General features: G+C 43.8%; 1 protein-coding gene across 1 annotated transcript; it reads left to right on the top strand.

Annotated features, from left to right (window-relative positions):
- Positions 1–285: 285 nt before the first annotated feature.
- LOC148893756 (uncharacterized) lies at positions 286–19,777 on the top strand. Its single transcript, XM_089004940.1, has 4 exons — positions 286–423; positions 1,528–2,068; positions 2,135–2,476; positions 19,622–19,777. Exons 2-4 carry the CDS (start codon positions 2,006–2,008, stop codon positions 19,775–19,777), a joined length of 561 nt encoding a protein of 186 aa, XP_088861066.1. The 5' UTR covers positions 286–423; positions 1,528–2,005.
- Positions 19,778–21,159: the final 1,382 nt, after the last annotated feature.

The raw sequence follows: 21,159 nt of genomic DNA, 5'->3' as shown, positions 1-21,159 counted from the left end.
AGGCGGAAGGGAGAATCCTCGACTGCGTCCAAGGGGCCCGTTCGGCCGCAGAATACTCCGTCGCTTTCCGGATCCAGGCCGCTGGCAGCGGCTACGGCGACCGAGCGTTGAGGGGGGTGTTTCGTCGCGGCTTGAATTCCGACCTAAAGGACGAGTTGGCTACCCGCGACGCCGGCACCACCTTCGACGACCTCGTCGAGATTGTCATCGGCTTGGATCATCGTCTCCGAGAGCGGCGAAAGGAGCTGAGCGACCGACGGCCCGAGGTACCCCGAAGCCGACCTCGGTCGACCACACCCGGCAGCGACCGCGCGCAGCCCCAGGAGGGACTCCTTGAACCTATGGTGATAGGGGGGGGAGACGACCGCGCCAACCCGAGGGTTCGTCGCACCCGAGGCCCCCAGCCTAGGACCCACGGCCAATGTAAGTCCCCGCCGAAACGGCGTCCGTTCGGGGCTAAGTCCACTACACGAGTCACACGGTTGGAGCTGGAAAGTGAACTATTTGGCCCCTCCAGCTCCCAAAGAGTGCGGGCACTAGTGGACTCGGGGGCCGACGGGTGCATCATCGACCCCCACTTGGCCGACCTTTTGGGCTGCCAACTTATAGATCTCCTTCCCCCTAAGGAGATCGTCGACCTGGATGGCCGATTATTAGCCCGGGTCACCCACCTCACGGCCCCACTTAAGCTCCGAGTGGCAGGCAACCATGTGGAGCACCGCCAATTTTTTGTTATGCCCTCCCGGAACGCGCCATTGGTCTTGGGTCTCCCCTGGCTCAAGGCCCATGACCCATCCATTTCTTGGGAGGGCCCCACCATTCAGGGCTGGAGCCCCTACTGCTACGCAAACTGCCTGCGGTCGGCTACGGCAGGGCGTAACCCCTCCCGCGGTGGCCCGCCCGAGGCCATCTGCCTCAAAGGCGTGCCACATTGCTACCACGACCTGCGGGAGGTGTTCAGCAAAGACAACGCCCAATCCCTGCCGCCCCACCGACCGTATGACTGTGCTATTGACTTGCAGCCAGGGGCTCCATTACCGGACTCCAGACTTTACCACATTTCACAACCGGAACGGGAAGCCCTGAGCACTTACATAGACTCCTCTCTAGCGGCGGGACTCATTCGCCCGTCGCGTTCCCCGCTGGGCGCAGGGTTTTTCTTTATCGACAAAAAGGACGGATCCCTGCGCCCATGCGTTGACTACCGGGGCCTGAACGACATCACCATCCGCAACAAATGCCCTCTCCCCCTCATGGATTCGGCCTTCGCGCCCCTTCAGTCCGCCACCATTTTTTCAAAATTCGACCTTCGCAGCGCCTACCATTTGGTCCGAATCCGTGAGGGGGATGAATGGAAAACAGCCTTCAAGACACCTTTAGGGCACTTTGAATACCTGGTGATGCCGTTCGGGCTCACGAACGCGCCTGCCGTATTCCAGAATTTGATAAATGATGTGCTCAGGGACTTCCTCAATGTTTTTGTTTTTGTTTACCTAGATGACATTCTTATTTTTTCTCGCTCTGCAGAAGAACACCGGCAACACGTCCGACGGGTCCTGGCGCGGCTCCTGCAAAACCGGCTCTATGTGAAGGCAGAGAAGTGTGACTTCCATGTCCGCTCTCTGTCGTTCCTGGGGTTTGTTGTGGAGCAGGGGCAGCTCAGGGCCGACCCCGCCAAAACCAAAGCGGTGGTAGAATGGCCGATCCCAAGGACGCGCAAGCAGCTTCAGCGGTTTTTGGGGTTTGCCAACTTCTACCGCCGCTTCATTCGCGGGTATAGTCAGAAGGCACTCCCCCTCACTAACCTCACGTCCACCAAGCTCCCTTTCAGGTGGACTCCCGATGCTGAGGCGGCTTTCAACCGCCTCCGTCGTGCCCTCACCAACCCCCCTGTTCTGCGTCATCCCGACCCGGAGCTCCCGTTCACGGTCGAGGTTGACGCATCCGAGTCCGGAGTAGGGGCCGTCCTTTCCCAGCGCTCTCCCACCGACCAGAAGCTACGCCCATGCGCCTTCTTCTCCCGCCGACGAACATCGTGTCGGACCGGGGACCGCAGTTCGTGTCCAAGGTATGGAAGCGTTTCTGTCGGTCCCTAGGGGCATCGGCGAGCCTGTCGTCTGGTTACCACCCCCAGACCAACGGACAGACGGAGAGGAAGAACCAGGACCTGGAGGCGGCCCTCCGGTGCGTGTGCCTCCACAACCCGGCGTCGTGGGCCCTGCACCTACCCTGGGTGGAGTACGCCCACAACTCCCTGGTCTCCGCAGCCACAGGTCGGTCCCCATTCATGTCCGCCTGTGGCTATCAGCCGCCCTTGTTTCCCACACAGGAAGGCCAGGTGGAGGTCCCGTCTATCGATCATCACCTCAGACGGGCCCACAGAGTCTGGAAGGAGACCAGGGACGCCCTGTCACGCACCGCATCCCGGAACCGGCGGGTGGCAGACCGCCATCGGCGGCAAGCACCCAGCTACCAGGTCGGGCAGGAGTCTGGCTATCCACGAAGGACCTTCGGCTGGCAGGGTCCTCGGCCAAGCTGGGCCCACGCTTCACGGGTCCCTTCCCCATCGAGGCCATCCTCAGCCCGGTCTCGGTGAGGCTCCGGCTCCCACCCACCATGCGGATCCACCCCGTGTTTCATGTTTCCCTCCTCAAGCCAGTGGAGACCAGCCCCTTAGCCCCCACGCCCGCCCCCCCACCTCCCCCCCCGGATATTGGACGACGGACCAGTCTACACCGTGCGGGAGATACTGGACTCCAGGCGCAGGGGCAGAGGAGTGCAGTACCTGGTCGACTGGGAGGGCTATGGACCTGAGGAACGTCAATGGGTCCCACGTTCCTGGATCCTCGACCCATCCCTCACCCGGGCGTTCCATGCGGCTCACCCATCCAAACCTGGTGGGCCGCCGAGAGGCGTCCCTTGAGGGGGGGGCACTGTCACATCTCGTTGCCATCCGGGGCGCGCCCCGCCCCTCCTGTCACCTCCTCCGCCAATCTTGGGAGACGGCCCCTCCAATCATCATTCACCTGGGTTCCCACAGCTGATTGTCATTCACTGATTGTGCCTCCTGACTATATCTGTCTGCCGCTCACTACCGTCTCCGTCGGAGTATTTTTGGTCATTGCCGTTTCCACTTCCGTGTTGCCAGGTCTGCTGTCATTTAGTTATCTTCCTCCACTCTTCCCTGTTTGTTATTATTTGATGCATGTTCCAGTAAAGACTCTTGATCCATCCAAGCCTGTCACGCCGTGTATTTCGGGTCCTACCCTATCGCCAAGAGTCCGTCGCTCGAGTTCTGCCTCCTTGCACTCGAGCGTCGTCACAGTTTCTTGCGCACAACATCTGTATCTACTGTACATAAAAATAACTCAGAAGTGATTTTGTTCTCCAGTTTGACAGAACATTTTGGTAAATGTATTAATGTCCTGTCTTGTCCTGAGAAGAAAGGCCTCCGCGGCTATAGTCAGTCTCTGCATGAAGGCAAGTAGTAGGAGCCTCCAGTCAATGCTTAATGGTAATCCCCCGCAGCTCAACCCATGGAGAGCGCACATTGTTAAGAAATGACGCTCATGGTGACATCATCATGCTCTGACCAGAGCGGAAGACCTGCGTCAACCAAATTCTGAAATTACGGATAGATTGAATTGCTTGGCTGGCTATCAGGCAGGCCGACTGAAAAAAATATCAATGTGTCGATCCAATTATTAACTTTAGCAATGTGTTTTAATTGTTTTTTTAGGTTGTTACAGCCTCTCACAATATTATATCTATCTACGGACGGACAGACGAGCGGGGGACGGATGGATGGCCAGACAGACAGACAGAGCATTTTGGGAAGCTTCAATCACATAACAGAACATTTTCAAATGTTCCCTGCTCTCACGAGAATTTCAAATTCTCCAGATGTGAATGTCGTCGCCGGCCGCACTGACGTACTTCCGTTGAAGTAGGTCACCTCGAGATAGACAACATCAACGGTAAACTGCCACCGCTTCAGGCAAGCAATTACTTCTCTGAGCCATTTCATGAGTCTGATTTAATGTAGACTGACCAAAGCCAAATGAGGTCATCCTTTTAAATGCTGATTACCGGCAACACTATTTCCTGCTAGATGGTGATTATTTCTACACATGCATACCAATACATGTGTTTCACACAAATGTTCTAGTTGCAAAACGTCCTGCACAATAACAATGTTATTGCCAGACCAAAGGCCCGGACAGGCTGAAATAAGAAGACAGGTTTTCCAAAAACCCAAAATGCCTTAATTTCTCTCACAAATAGTAATGTTTGTCACCGTGTGTGCTTTGGCATATACTTAAGCCCTCACAGCATGCATACCTTCTCCCTAAGTGTCAATAAAACAGCTTCGCAGCCATGCAGACGCACACCCACTATAAACGTAAGAGAGGCCAGGAAGTGCTAAGTCGACAGCCTGATGTATTGTTTTTAGTGGAGAAATATGATGAGCAAAGAGATTTGTCGTTCTGGACCTGCCTTTCGGGGGCCTGTTTTTAATGAGTGGAAAGTGAAGGCTCGGGAGCTGAATTTGCATGCAGGGCTTGGAAACTAATCATGAATCCCAGTGGGCAGTGGAAAAGAAGCAGGCAGAAATTCAAAGATGCAAGATTTACTGCTGTCAACACAAAGTTTTCACACATGTATGGAGAAGGAGCTCGTTTCATGACATCATTTGTATGCTTCAAGTCATCACAATGTTTTGAACAATTGTTTCCTCAGTGGCTCTCAGCAACGTTCATTTTGTAGGTGTCTTGAACGGTGTGTTGTTTTACAAAGCATGATGATGTCATCAGTCTTTGGGTCAATCGAGGGAAACCGCATTGAGTGAGAATGATGTCACGACTTCTCTCTGCTACCGCTTTGTCAAGAAAACAGCAGAATGAGAGGCTGTTCATCTCATTATCACATTAGTATGGTTTCACCACATTTGGCGATAAGCAGAAGCTATAACTCCTTGCAAATTAGAAACAGTAACAACCCGAGTCTCCTCTCATAGCAAAACCTGCACATAGTACTTGGAGTGACTGATTGTCCTGCATCTCTTCACTTGGAATGACATCCATATCATTTTCATTTTTTTAAATAATTATGATTTCCCAGGGAGAAAGATTCCAACAAGGTTTAGTTGGGATACAATAAAGCACAGTGGAATTCCAAGGAGCATGCAAAAAAACGGAATTAAGTGGGTGTGATTGAAAAGCGTGATGGCAGGTTGTGCAAAGGAAAGGAAAATAATGGCTCCATTGCATCAGTTATTGTGGAATCCATTCCTTCGGAAGACCAGATGCGACTGACTAGACTTAGAGCTTGGTTTAGATTATCTGTTCAAGTTCATCCCGGAGATTCTTGAGGGCTCAAGTTCCTCCAGAAAGCTTCATGCACTCAGTCAGAAGCACACAAGTGCCAGTGTGTCACCCATGACATTTCATTGGTTAGCTTTCCAGTGGCCCGTAGATTGATTTATTGATTGATTGAATATTTTTTTTTGCAAAACAACCGGCACAATGACTCAATTTTATTGCCAGACCAAAGTCCCGGACAGCCTGAAATAAGAAGAAAGGTTTTCTGTCAAAAAAGTCCCCACATTTTTCTTGGGAGCAGAGATGATGGTGAACAATTTTAAAAGGCTAGGAATTCCTACAGCTCCAACGACCTGTTGAAGTACTGCGTGAAGACTGAAGAAACCGTATCACCACAGACGTTAAGGCAGTGGAGGTAAACACAGTTGAGACCAGGTGCTTTGGTGACTTGAAGGGCATCTCACATTCTGCTCATGAATACTCTAAATAGCAGGACTTCCACATCATGAATTGGCACATGATAAATATCGGCACATATAAGTATAAATGATATGAACGAGACTGGGGAAATAGAATCCGTGATTATTCATTAGTCCACCCACCAAAGTTTTCATCCAGTAGCTATTTTTAAGACCGCATTGCATCCAGATTTTTTTTTTTCTGTTGCATACTTGTTCCTGGTTTGTTTTACTTCTCCAAATTGGTCCGAAACCACACAACTATATATTAATGTTTCTCTTCCAACTCCTGAATTCAACCCCCTTTTGGGTGCCTCACTTTGTAGAACAGATGTAAATAGGTTTGCCTTGAGATTGACCTCATTCTTGAGGTTTGGCATCAGATTTTTGACACATTTATACCAGCAATAATATGATTGAACTCGAATCTGCCAAAAATACAGCACATATATTTACAATCTGCAAAATTTGACCATTGTAGCCAATATGATCACAGCATAACACTTAAATGTACGGCCCTCAAACACTCCACCATCTGACATTCCTCTCTCTGAATGAAATCCATGAATGTGCAAGCAGATTCTGGAAAATATGTTTCCAAATGTCTGTACTGGACTCTGCGGTGCAGTGAAGGACCAGGAGAGTTCTATTTGTATTTTACCGTGAAATAAAGCCATACCTGCTACGGTCTGCAACAGGTATTGCAATTAGATGACAAATAAATCTCAGTGAGGCAGACAGGGGTAGCAGAGATTTAGGGCAAAAAGGAAATCCGGTGCGTGTGCATCTGGTCAGTAGCTCAACTTAGCGGATGTATAAGTGTGTGGCTTTAGTATTACCCAGCCAAGGACTTGCAATATTCTTATGGGACAGTTTAAGATAGATTTAGCTCAGTCATGGCAGGTTGATTTTAATTTTATAATGTCATAAAAGCACATCAGCAGCACATGCGGCATTTTTTTTCCTCCTTTGAACAGTTACATAACAGGTAACTTCCTCATGAAGAAGTCATTGAATAGTAGGAGGCCATATTGTAAGTACAATAAACTCATCTGTTCTTCTTTTGGGGAGACCCTCACTTCAATCCTCTGGGCGGATCTGTTGACCTTCATTGCGCTAAAGTGTAGTCGAGGGAGCCAATGGACACATAGGTTTTCCGCAATAAGAAAAATCACCACTGTAAAGATTGCTGTCAAAGTACGGTGTGCCGCTCATGAGCTGTAAATATACCTTTTCGTTTGTGGAGGAGATAGAGCGGGTCCATGTGGAGTCAATCCCCCCACGTGAGTCTGTAAAAGCAAGGTAAGGGATATTCAAAACATAAACCAAACCAAATATGGTTTTGGTGATATCAAATAATAATATTCACAATAATTTCAACAGTGTATTTGATTAATTTGTGCCACTAGTAGGGATACAATGTGAAGTAGTATTACAGATTCAGATTGTATTACCACATTTAGCGCCTCGATTAGAGTAGAAGTAAACTCTCAACAAGTAGAACTTCGCGAAGTGGTCTTGATTTTCTCATTACAGATGTATGTCAACAAAATAAAATTTTCAGGAAAAAAATGTTTGGTTTAGAATGCTAGCATACATCCTCAATGTAGTTGCTGCTATTGCTTTGCAATAGGAATTTTAAACTTGCCAAATTCGAGTTGTACTCCCTATGATTATTATTTGGTGGGTTTGTTGACTTATCACTTCCACTGATCTGTACGGAATATATAATTCCTACTTGGCTTTCCAATAAGACATGAAAGTTAAAAGTAATTACATTTTCTGTTCTTGTATTCATAAAAGTGCCATTTGTTTACATTTTCTAAAATGGAAACGGTGCATTGAGTTGTCTCCATAGATCTGTGGCTTCCTTTGCCAATATCATGATAATACAGCTAACCGTGATAATTTCCGACAGTAAAACCATGATCTGAAATGTTCATGTGTTTCACATCGAGTTGGCAATATTGAGGTTGGAACAAATATCTTTGCGTGATTTCATTCATCCACATGATTCACTTTTGCCGCTCATTAACGGGCGAACAAGCTGGTGGTCTGACAAGGCACCGATCATCAATAGAGGACACAACTGCAGCCCCCAATGCTCCATCCTCTTTAACATATGTCATGGCCGGCTCACACGCATTGGAGTCTTGAGGTCGGAAGATGGGAAAAAAATGGTTTTACATCAGACAACCGCAAATCATTGCCGGTCAAGCAGGGTCCAACCATCACTTGCATTACATGTGCAGTCGCACACGCATACACACCACAGTCAGAGCCCCCTGGATTAACGTATGGATAAAGATAGGGGAAGAGAGACTAGAAGAAATATTTGAGGGAGTGAGGTGATCCATTGAAGCAATTACAAGCTTTGGGCCTCAGACTTTCCATGACTCCATCTGGTCTTCACCATGGAGTGGTCTCCATGACATTTCCAGGAAAGGGGCCTGGGACAGGGAGATGGCGGTTTCTGATACAGATCAATAGCTACAAATCCACTTTTGAGTGTGTGTGTGTGTGTGTGTGTGCGTGTGTGTGTGTGTGTGTGTGCGTGTGTGTGTGCGTGTGTGTGTGTGTGTGTGTGTGTGTGTGTGTGTGTGTGTGTGTGTGTGTGTGTGTTTTGGGGGGTTTTGGGGGCTATCTATATAGATTGATATATTTATGAAAAAAAACTTGCAGGAGTACACTGGAAAAACCAACAAAAATACACAAGGTCCAGAAAACCACAAGGAAACAAAATAACAACCCCCCCAAAAAAAACAATGAAAAAAAACTATAACCAAATGAAAACATGACAGAAGTTAAAGGACAACCGACGTCACTTTTTTGTTTCCTAACTGACATCAGAAAAACTTTTTAGAGCATCTAAAATACCGAAAACATGCAGTACAATATTTTGATTCAAATGCAAAACACCAATAACAATGACTTAAAGTGTCCAAAATCTGCAAAAAATTGAGCTGCGAATTGGGCATTTTCAGAAAGTCTTGCAAGCAAGCCATCTTGCATTGCTGGAGAATCAAAACAATGGCTTCAGATTCGGAAAATATGCTTTCTTGTTACACATCCAGTTATGAATATATTTCAAATAGTCCTGAAGAGGAAAGCATACATGTTTGCAATCGATTAAATAATTTATTCTGTGCCATTTTGAGGCAACATTGGGGGTAAATGTCTCACCCAAAAAGAGGCAGAAAATGGCCACCGAACTGTTGTGAGGAATGAATCAGCCCGTTTCCACAGGCTGATAAATTCCTTCCATGTAGCCTGGACGCCCTCTTCTGGCTCTTTCTGGTGCAACACGAGGTTTTCAGACCAAACAAGCATTGACGTGATGGAAGGACTGCTACAATGTGTCTTTTTTTTTCGGTTAGGGCCGTTCCTTCAGTGACATCACGTACGGACTCATCACCAACTCAAAAACAAGACTTCCAGAATATTCAGCACTATATAAATATAGCTATATGCGTTGGAATCTTTGTAAAATATGCTCAGTTGAAGCCATTTTACAAATTATGGACACAACTTGTCCAGAGACGTCGGTTGTCCTTTAACAGGCGCACACTCACAATCTAGACTGACAAAACTCAAGGAACAAAATACAAGACAGATGAGAACATGAGAAACACGTGGACAAGACACATGGGGTTGAGGGAGCTGATTGGGATTTGGATGATGAGAACAGGTCAAGACAAAAAGTGCACATGAAGGAACAGCACCGGGCGGGCGGACGGACGGACAGACGGAGAGATGGACGGATACACGGACTGATAGAAGGACAGACGGATGGACAGACAGAAGGATAGAGACAGAGAGAGAGAGACAGAGAGAGAGACAGAGAGAGAGACAGAGAGGGAGGCACGGACAGACAGACAGATAGATAGATAGATAGATAGATAGATAGATAGATAGATAGATAGATAGATAGATAGATAGATAGATAGATAGATAGATAGAAGCACCAGCACAGAGGCATGACACAAAGGCATTGCTAGAGTGCTTTACGAAGCTGCTTTGAATGCCACTTGCTCCATCGGACCACAATTACTCTTAGGCTGACTCTAACCAGTCCATGGTTGGCAGTCTACGTCAACAGGGTAAGGCTCTAGCTCCCCCACCGGCCTTCGCGGTATATGTGCAACACAAAAGTCATGAATTGATTGTATTTTTCCGGGAAGCAAAAAAATCTGACTGTTATACTTTCTCCTATTTTAAAATCAAAGTTATCTTTCTAGGAAACATAATGTGTGCCTCTCATTTGGAGTAATAATCTCTGGGCGTGTTAGTTGTACAATCTGACAGCCTTATGTAAGCCTGGACACTACTTCGCTCTTTCAACTAATACCTTTTCGCTGGAGCGCCATTGTTGACCTGCATGACATTGAGCTAAACTTGGCTTCATTTCATGCCAGACTGTGTAAAAAAGGAAAATCGTGTCTGCCAATGCTCAACCATGCTTGATGTTTTTTACATATGTAGGCTCCCCAAGTAGAGGCTGTAAAATCTATTTAGGTCAGAGCTCTAACATTTCAACTGGTGTTCCTTGTCTCAGCAGTTTAAATGGATTGGATTGGATTGGATTGGATTTGCCTTTATTAGTCTCACAGTGTAGAAATTTAAATTTCACAGAAGCAAAGTTATGAAAGAAATGAAAGTAGAAAAACAAAACACAGGAGCTGCTGGAAAGGCAGCCACTCTCGCGGCGCCGTCTTGAAGTCAAAAGAACAAAAAATGGGTGACTTTATTTGTCTCCAATATGTTTCGGACCTTTTCAATTCTCCATGTTTTATCAGATAGAAAGAAGACACCGCGAACAATGATACACAGTTGTTAAACAAAAACAAACAGCTGTAGGTGTTGGTCATCATGTTGTTTTACTTCTTGATATTGACAGATGTGCTTGTTTTGAATAATAGGCTGATTCAAGTTTTATTCAATGAATAAAATACACGTCAGAGTGCTACACCGTGTCGGAAAATGGCACAATAAACTTTGTTTGGCACAAAGACAGCCCAAGTCTGCCTGAGATAAACCTGTTTTTAATCCGTCTTTATTTATGTTACTGTCTTCCATCGGACACAAATCTAAAATGTAGCATTTTTGTATCATTTATTTGATCAAATTTGCAGTGGCTTGTCCCAATTACCAAAAGACATTTTCCAAGGAAAATAATATTTGACTCAGAAAATGTCTCATATGAGGCCGCACATTATGCAGTAAATCAAGTGTCTGCAGGAAGGAGGTACTAAACTGGACATGTTTCCAGGTACAGCGGTCGTTACACAAACTCACTGCTGGAGAATATCCGTGGCAGCACTGAACCAAGTTTCCTCATGTGGATTTCAGATGTCTGAAGCTACCAATTCAACAATTCCTAATTCAGTATTGTAGCGGCAGCAAGAAAGACTTGGCCTTTCCAAGCAAATGTGTCTGCTCATCGCCACAGAATTAAGATGTTGATATTATGTCGGCTGACAAAGTAGGGCAGCTAGGCTTGGGCTGCATTTATAGGATGACGTGAGCCTGGAATATCCAAACCTTATTGTTGTGATTACGAGAACAATTGACAATGGACAATTGAGCCATATCATAATAACGGGTATCGTACTAACCGGAACTAATTATATCATAAAGGACTAGAAATTTTGGGAAAGGAGTCCAAGATGGCACCCGAGTAGGCAGCCGTCAGCAAGTGCTCTGATGAGCCTTGCTTTTTTGTTGTTTTTGTCTTGTTTTTGTGTTTTCTTTTGTCACTTTGTGTTGTTGTGCGTCGTGTGGAACGGATACGGATTGTTTTTCAGCATTTTTGACCACGACATTCATCAAGGAGGAGACTGTGCTGAGCGGTTGCGCCTTTTCGGCAGCATGAATATGCCAGTAGTGTTTTTGAATGGGAGGAATGTCGGTGCCATTCGACTGCCATCGCTGGACACCAAAGGGGCCATTGTGCTTTTTTGCGCCTGTAATGGGCAGTATCTTCACAGCCCCGCTTTGTTCAGTGGAAGGTCGGTGCTGTTGGACAGTCTGCGGCTGGATGGATACATGGCTGAGGAGCCCGCGATAAGAAGGAAGGAGCCTCAGCGCAGAGCGCCGATGCGTATATGGAACTGTCGCGGGATGGAATTGAAGCTGTTTTATGTGGGACAGGAGATGTGAGACAATCTCTTTTCGTCAATGGATGCTACAGCTGCGTGTTTGCTTTCAACATTTAGCTTGTAGTCGACGTGCACATTCCACCATGATGTCCCTGATCCACTGGTGAAGAGACGCTTTGATCCTCTCCTCTTTCATCTGGAACTGCTTTATTTAACAAAGAGGGTTTTACGTAACAAAGAGGGTACAGAAAGTGCTTAAGAATGAATGTCTCTCTGTGTCTTTGTGTTGTCATGTTATTTGTTATTTAGTTTTTTTTTTTTTTGTTCTTTTGACTTCAAGACGGCGCCGCGAGAGTGGCTGCCTTTCCAGCAGCTCCTGTGTTTTGCTTTTTCTACTTTCATTTCTTTCATAACTTTGCTGCTGTGAAATGTAAATTTCTCCACTGTGAGACTAATAAAGGCAAATCCAATCCAATCCAATCCAAATTTGCCGGGAAATGAAAATAGTATAGTAGTATACTATATATAGTATAGTATAGTATAGTATAGTATAGTATAGTATAGTATAGTATAGTATAGTATAGTATAGTATAGTATAGTATATAGTAATAAGCAGTACTATCGATTTAACCGATATCAATATCACAAGACTTTACTGAACATGCAATACATATTGATTTACATAACGTTTTAACAACAGCTGAAGCTGTAACAAAGCACTTAACATGGACAACTGTCATATGCAGGAAATAAAGCAGTCACAAAGATAGTAGAAAGCACAAGGGAATAAAACTATACTATAGGGTTCTGGTGAAGGGATGCCAGAGTAGGAGTTATGTGCTCCCTCTTTCGAGTAGCAGACAAGAGGCAACCAGCAGCATTCTTAACCAGCTGGAGATGCTTCATGGAAGATTGGCTGACTCCAAAGTAAAGCGCATTACAGTCATCAAGCCAAGATGTGACAAAGGAATTGATTACTGCTTCAAGGTGCTCATGAGAAAGGAAATGTTTTATTTTCGCCAGCTGCCTAAGATGAAAGAAGCTGGGTTTAACGGCAGCACCAATTTGTTGGGAAGTTTAAATTCACTGTACAGTTTAAGACCCATGTTTGAGACTTGACTTCAGGTCTAAAGGATGGGATGTACATGGGCCACTTGGACGAAACTGTATCACTTCTGTCTTCTTTTCATTGAAGTTCAAAGACATCCACTAAAACATTTGCAATTTGATCAAATATAATTTTACTATTTATTTTATTGTGAATGACTGAACATGGGTTTGGGGAATTGCTTGTATTATTTTGAGAATACCATTTCTTCTTCAAGAAATTAGCCAAACCAATGGAGACATTCAAATAGACTTCAGGTTTCAGCTACTTGAGGCTTCTTTGGTCAAATGTCATTTGGAATCAGGCGGCGAATTGGAAAGTTAGAAATTGGGTAGAAATTGCAAGCGAGTAAACGACAACGGTGCCGTAAAATGCAAATAAAATGTCTTACAACATTTATTGAACTGTCCATTATTTTCGTTAACTTATGTGATTTAACAACCAAATAGATCATATAGAATCTATATGATCTATTTGGTTGGCTATATTATAGAACAAACATGACATTGGAGTCATTTGAAAGAATTTCGTGTGATAGTTTGACAACTGCTTTAAAAACTAATGTCACTTAAGCCAAAAAGGATCTTCTTTCAAATATCACCCCTTTTCCCTAAAGGGCCCTTTTCATTGTGCACGGCAATCTATGAATGTCTATAGCAAGGGTGTCCAAAGTCGTTCGTCAAGGGCCGCCGTCCTGCCTGTTTTCCAGCTCTCTCAGGAGCAACGCACCTGATTCAAATCATCAGGACCATTTTGATGCAGCTTCAGAGTTGGCTGATGAGCTGATCATTTGAATCAGGTGTGTAGCTCCTGGGAGAGCTGGAAAACAGGCAGGACAGTGGCCCTCGAGGACCGACTTTGGACACCCCTGGTCTATAGAATGTTCCTCCATTGTATCCATGAGCGACGAGGTCAAATCCAGTTTTGTGCATGTCATTTCAAGGAGTTCAATTTGCTCGAAATTTACAGTAACACCTGTCATACATGATGCAACTATTCATAGACACTTAAGGCGTGTCATCCAGCACTATTAAACTCGAGTGAGATTTGAACGGTTTTGTTTGGGCTGTACAGGTCACAACTTGGTTGTCTGGGAGGTCGGTGTTGTTGCCCTAACAGGCATTCTGTTTAGTGTCTCATCACAATGATTTACAGTTTAACTCCAAGGTAGACTGGGTGTGTTTCCTTCAGGTGTTTGGTGTGTCAGCGGCTTCCAAATAGGTTGGTGTATTTGTTCCTTCAATGCATACGTGCATGGTGCCCATGCACGTATGCACAAAAATCGCAACTGACAGCAGATCTCGACAAGCACAGAAGACTTGACGAAGCAGCATAGCTTCAAAGCAACATAATGGTTCCAAACCAGACGCAGTGACCCCTTGATGAACTTTTATGATCACATTGGCACGGTTCCAGGATGTCTTCATAGTAAAAGCCTGCACTCTTAAGTGCAGAGACTACATTATAGAGGTTATAGGTTACATTACCTAAGCACAGGTCTGGGGTTACTTTTTCTTGTCATGAAAAAGCTGTTGAGGATTCAGGAGTTTGACACAAACACATACACACACATCAACCAGGTTACACACAGCATGGCGCAAAAGTGTCGGGCCACCTTGAGGTTTGTTGTTTGAATCATGTTTTTTTCACACTAAATATTTTAACCAAGAAATAGCATTTTGCAATCTGAATAAAAGTGTGTTTTCGGAACAAATTAAAAGCTTGCAGATCAGTCACGCCGACAGTCGCTCAAATTTGCATTCGCTCTCAATTTGTGGAGGAAGTCTTTGATTGTCGCAATTTTCTTTTGGGTGCAGGTAGGGGTGTACAATTCTCATCAATTAGCTTTGTATTACGTCTGTGTAAGCTCTCAGTCGTACAGGAGTGGTCCATCGATGAAAAGGTTTCTTCAGCCGTCATCTGTACTTCTTTGAAGGTGTCGGATGTTTCGCTTCTTATCCAAGAAACATCGTCAGCAAACTAAAGTCTTACTGGTAGTTTAGGCCCATATACATCCCTACTGTCCAGACATTGCGGTGCCGGACTCTGCTATGATAGGTCCCTGCTCTCAGGTTGGGGGGAGCAGAGGACTACTCCCTGCAGCTGCTCCACTGATAGTTCCTGTCGTTCTGACTAACGACTGGCCTGATTGCCCCACTTCGACCGGTATCACCTCATCAGTATTACTAATCCTATGTTGCCTAAGCAGGCTATTGTATGAACGATCCAAATTGAACCTCACCCCACCAAACCGGTTTAATGAAGGATTTAGTTGTTTTATGAAAATCACTTCTTTTACTCCCCTTTCAAACTATCTATGTTCTTTCGCTAAGATTTTGACCTCATTGTCGTCAAATGAGTGGTTGCTAGCTTTTAGGTGCATATGTACTGCCGATTGAGGCCCACTAGTATTATCCCTGCGATGTTGATAAAGTATTTTTTTGAGAATTTGTTTAGTCTCGCCAATGTACTGCTCTTTACAATTTTCATTCTTACAATGTATTGAATAAACTACATTACTTTGTTTTTCATTTGGAAGCCTATCTTTTGGATGCACTAATTTTTGCCTTAAAGTATTTATTTTGTGTTGCCAAAGGACTCTTTGTAGTTTTTCAAAAACTCCTGCAATGTAAGGTACTGCTACTCCTCTCCTTTTTGTATCTTCAGAATTTTTGGTTTCATTCCCCTTTCTTTCTTTCTGACATTTGTTAAATGACCACTGAGGGTACCCACAGTTTGTGAGTGCTCTCCTGATATGTTTTGACTCCTTTTCTCTACCTTCAACGCTTGTTGGTATTAGTTTAGCCCTATGCTGGAGGGTTCTGATAACTCCTAGTTTGTGTTGTTAAGGGTGGTTAGAATCTAAAAGTAAGTATTGGTCAGTGTGCGTAGCCTTCCTAAAGACTTCTGTTTTTTAGCGCTCTGTCCTCTTTTATAATTACTTTACAATCCAAAAAGGCTAGTTGGTTCTCCTTAATGTCCTCACGAGTAAATTTAATGTTGATGTCTACCGAGTTGAGGTGATCTGTGAAGGATTGAATTTCTTGTTTTTTAAGTATGACAAAAGTATCGTCCACATATCTAAACCTGTGTCTAGGTTTTGTCCCCGGGAAGGATGTGAGGGTCTGTTTCTCCATCTCTTCCATGTACAGATTAGCCACTATGGGTGAAACTGGTGAGCCCATAGCACAACCACGAATTTGTTTGTAAAAATTCTCCCTAAATTGAAAATACGTAGTATTAAGGCAGATTTCCAATAATTGGCAGTTGTGGTCCGGTTTAAGTTCGGTTCTTTCATGCAGAGACACGTCCGCCAGCAGTCTCGTCCTCACCACTGAGACTGCTGCTGGGGTTGGGACAGATGTAAAGAGAGAAGTCACATCGTAAGATGCCAATGTTTCCTCAGGTTCCAATATGAGGTATTTGATCCTCTCTACATACCCTGTGGTGTTCTCTTCGTGATATTCTGTGTTACCAACCAACGGAGCTAAGATAGTTTTTAAATATGTAGCTACATTGTATGTAGAGGAGTCAATGCTACAAACAATGGGTCTGAGGGGGAACCCTTCTTTCTGTATTTTTGGCAGGCCATAGATGCATGACGTGGCCTCCCCTGGGTATAATCTAAAATACATCTGTTTGTCTATATGTTTTCCTTTCTGTAACTTTTGGAGAGAGTCTATAATTTCTTTCTTGTATCTATTGGAAGGGTCCCTTTTTACTTGCTCATAAGTGGAAGAATCACTGATTAACCTATTTATTTTGTCTTCATCATCCGATGTGTTGAGAAGCACTGTACACCTACACTTGGCAAAATAGTAATATTTTTACCTTTTTGTAGAGTAGTTTGTCTCTTCTAATGTTATGTTGGACGGAGGTGGTTTGGCACTTCTAAGAAAGGCTGATATTTTAAGGCGCAGATCATCTGCCTCTGCATAGGAAAGTTTGTTATTTTTAATAGCTGATTCAGTAGCTGTGATGTAGTCTGTTGTAGGTATTGTTTTAGGAGTTACTGTAAACCTTTGGTTAGTATCGCCTTTTCTGTCTCTGAGAGATCTCTGTCTGACCAATTTTTGATCCAATTCTCCTTTGAAATCTGTGAATACCTATTTTTTCCTGTGTTTACAAGTAGCTGTGATTGTTTCTGTAAAAGTAATTTTTGAAATTTACCCTTTTGTCTCTCTTTGGTTTTGCTGTGGTGGCTCATATATCCGGATTTGGTAAATTCGCACATTTCCTGATAGATTTTGTGGGTAAGTTCAGTTTGCAATCGTTGCTAATAAGATTGTATTTCTGACTGTTTGTTTTTTTTATCTCGATGTTAAGTCTCCTAATTCGCAAATGTAGTATTTTACTAATATAATTTTGTTGCATTTTATCGGCTAAGTATCCGGGTTCCAGGGGTGCTTGCTTCAAGCATTTAGGAATTAACCGGCTCTGTCTACATCTAAGATTGAATCTGAGGTGGTTCTTTAAATCAGCTAATTTAAAAGTGGCTTCTTCTAAATTACATTGTATTAATTTTCATGACAAAAGCACATGCAAATCCAGTTGGTGATCAAAATGATTTCCATCAGAACCTCATATAAAACAGAAGGGCATGTGATAGTAAGCCGGAGGACCAAATTTTCCTGAAATTTGTGCCAAAATACGAGACTCCCCATAGCCGAAGGCATGTTTTTATTCCCCTTTGCAAAGGCCCACGCTTAAATATCTTACATAATGAATAATACAGATCTTTAGCAAATCGACAAAAAACAGGCATTTCGCACTTGGCTGAAAACACCATGAGCTGGTCGCGCACGTGTGTGCATGTGTGTGTGTGTGCGCGCGTGTGTGTGTGTGTGTGTGTGTGTGTGTGTGTGTGTGTGTGTGTGTGTGTGTGTGTGTGTGTGTGTGTGTGTGTGTGTGTGTGTGTGTGTGTGTGTGTGTGTGTGTGTGTGTGCGTATGCATGTGAGAGAGAGAGGGAGACAGCTAGTCTTGTCAAAAAGCCAAAAATGCAAATGACAATTTTGATATTCATATATATTTCAATTCAACATTTCATTCCCATTAAAATGGAATACAATACTGTACATGGAAGTACAGTACCTCAAAAATGTATTGCACTCTCACACTGCCAAATTGAAATGCCTATTATTCAGACAAACACAAATAATGGAAATTGGAAGTTTGATTTGACATTTTTGTCAATTAGAGTCTTCATAACTTAACAGTATTTGACCACAAAAATAAAATGAAAATTTACTGCATCGATACAATTCAATAAAAGAAGAAACATATGATCATATACCTGATGATCAAAAGATTTTTGGAATTCTATTGGGCTACGTTGATCATTTGTGATCGGATGATCTAAATCAAAACCTCTATGCATAACGAAATTCCAATGCATATACTATATATAATGCGTGCGTGTGTGTGCGTGTGTGTGTGTGCGCGTGGGTGAGCATGTGTGTCAATGGAAAACAGAGTAGCATGGGCGCATTTATTTTCATTTCACCTCCATTCATTGAGGCTGCTACTGCATCAGCGCATATGTCACTTGCATTTAAGGCAAGGAAACAGGGTCTTTGCATTCCTCATCAAGAGCAATCGGAACGGCTGATCACGCAACTCCAGATGTCTCAAACAGTGTTTGAGTCCTAATCAGTCCTGTAGGAACTCCATTTCTCCTTCTGCGGTTGAGACACATAATAATCCCCTGTCAGTCAGATGTGGGCTTGTTCAAACACAAGCCTCTCTTTGAACACGTGATGATTTTGCTGTGAGTTTTGCTTTTGTGTTTTTAGTTTTTCTTGTTTTTTTTGTTTCTTTTTTCATCTCTGACTGGTTTGCTCTTACACCCACATAGAGTACAAACAACCTCACACATACAGGAGCACAGGTAAAAATGCACTTCCACCTGTTTTGGATTATTGTAATTGGCCACTTTGGTTGGGGAAATGTGTGACAGCTGAATCTTGGGCAAAATCCTGACCCTGGCAAAAACTGAGTGGAAAATGAGGCGTGGGTCCAGCTCGCTCCCGACGTGCTAGTGCCTAGTTTAGCCTAGTCTGACTTCTACTATGAAATCTTTGCTTCCCTCACGAGCGCATTTTTTGCAAGTATGGCTCACCTTATCATTTGGAGGAGCGTCAGGCGGGTAGGTCAAAGGGATTGCAGAGCCAGTGAGTCAATGAGCCATCCAGAGCCAGACAGAAATAATCAATCACACTCCAAGAGTCTGTGTTGTTGGAGTCATCTCCCCACTGATGCACTTTCAACATGATGAAAACAGCTCTATTCCGCTGCAGTGCACATCAAAAGGCTGGAAAGATAAATACACAAGGAAACATACATGGAGGGCTGTGGAAATAGTGGTGGAATGTGTATAGAGAGATGAAGCATGTTGGAAAGGTGAAAGATATTAAGGCCTCGTCCGCCAACATATTTTACTGTCGAATGTGAACGCTTTGATGAGCTATAAGTGTGCTTTATGGGAGGATTCCAAACTGTCTCCGGGCACAAGTCTTGATATTGTCAGCCGCAGAAATGCATCAATAAAAGACAGGAAGCCATCACAGTCTAAGTTTGTGTGCAATGAAAGTTTGTGATGGGAAGCACCTTGTGTACTTGGTTTCTCCTTGAGAAAGGCCATCCTGGTGGCCTTCCTGGTAGCCATCCTGGTGGCCTTCCTGGTGGCCATCCTGGTGGCCTTCCTGGTGGCCATCCTGGTGGCCTTTCGTTTTAGGCATGCTTTGGGAACTATAGAAAGAAAGGATGTTATCGGAACCATCTTTATTGACTGAGTACTGTCAATAATCAATCACGCAAGACATTTGTCTCCGGTAGTCTAAAGTACATGTATAATGTTCTGTAAGGTTACCATTGCATAAGCAATGCATTCATCGAGCAGAGGTAAAGTGAACGTGATTCAATCGCTCAGTCCGCATCTTATATTCCGCTGCTCTGTGGCCGAACATTTAACTTTAATTGCTGGCAAGCAACTACAATGTATGGAATGTTATTTCAAGTTTCTGTACAGCATTAAAGTCACCCTTGGTGCAATGGCTGGGTGGTCTACAAGTCAGGCATTGAACAGAGCACAAGCGAACTGTCTTTTCCTCTGTGTTGTTCAGTCAAGTTGTTCATCAAGTCACGGTTTGCCTCAATGTCAAAGTTTGCAAGAGGAAATCATACAGAGTAAATTGTATTTAAGATTATTTTATTTGCATGAAGATTGTGTTGCAACAAAAAAATAAAGGAAAAGAAAAGTTAAAAAAGTAACAGTCAACAGTCTTTTTTGTATCAAACTCATTAGAGCCTGTTTTAAAAAGATATGTAGCCTTTAGATGTTCTGATCCTGCATATTATTTCCTAAAATATACACAATTACAACAACTCCAATAAACGTATTTATAAAGTATTTCCTGGAATCAAGAGTCTTCCTCTGACAGTTCCCCACCTCACTTATATCGTCAGTGTGGAAGAATACCACGCTTTAACAAGATACGCACAAATCAAGGATTTCCTGGCTTTTTTTTAATTATGTTAAGTTTCCATTATGTGTGCACTCCATGCTCCAAACATGCCGTGATTTAATCCAGAGCTCAGACAGGGGTGGTTTAAATATTTTTTATTGGAAAATGAATAGATTTACTTTTTATTTACGTCCACCTGCGTAAGTTTATTTCTAGACACATGTGGGAGAAACAGTCCGGAAGCCAAAAAAGCTTTCTTATTGGAGGTGCATTCATGTTTAAGTTTGTCATCAAAATTATGTTTTTCATCAGATCTGTCACTGAATAAAACCCAGGCTCAGACATTTTTTCTTCCCACACCCACACACGCCAAATCAGTTTTTTTCTATTTCTTTGTATGAGGGGTACAATATGAAATTGCAAAATGGCAAAGCAGCTCAGGCATACATGTATGTATGAATGTATGCCTGACTGCATTCATTCATTCATTAAAAAAAAAAAAAAACATCTTGCAAGGACCATTTTGGCTCAAATCCAACTGCTGGAAGACAATGACAATGCCGCCGATCGCTACTATTGTCACGACAATATATATATATATATATATATATATATATATATATATGTATGTATGTATAGGGGCGGCCCGGTAGTCGAGTGGTTAGCACACCGGCTTCACAGTGCATAGGTCGCCGGTTCGCGTCCCGGTC

This window comes from Hippocampus bargibanti, linkage group LG09 (genome assembly GCF_051943395.1).
Source record: "Hippocampus bargibanti isolate YZ-2025 linkage group LG09, ASM5194339v1, whole genome shotgun sequence".
In the NCBI taxonomy this organism is placed as follows: Eukaryota; Metazoa; Chordata; class Actinopteri; order Syngnathiformes; family Syngnathidae; genus Hippocampus; species Hippocampus bargibanti.
Note: the sequence above shows the minus strand (reverse complement) of the source record. Positions and strands in the feature narration are given on the sequence as shown.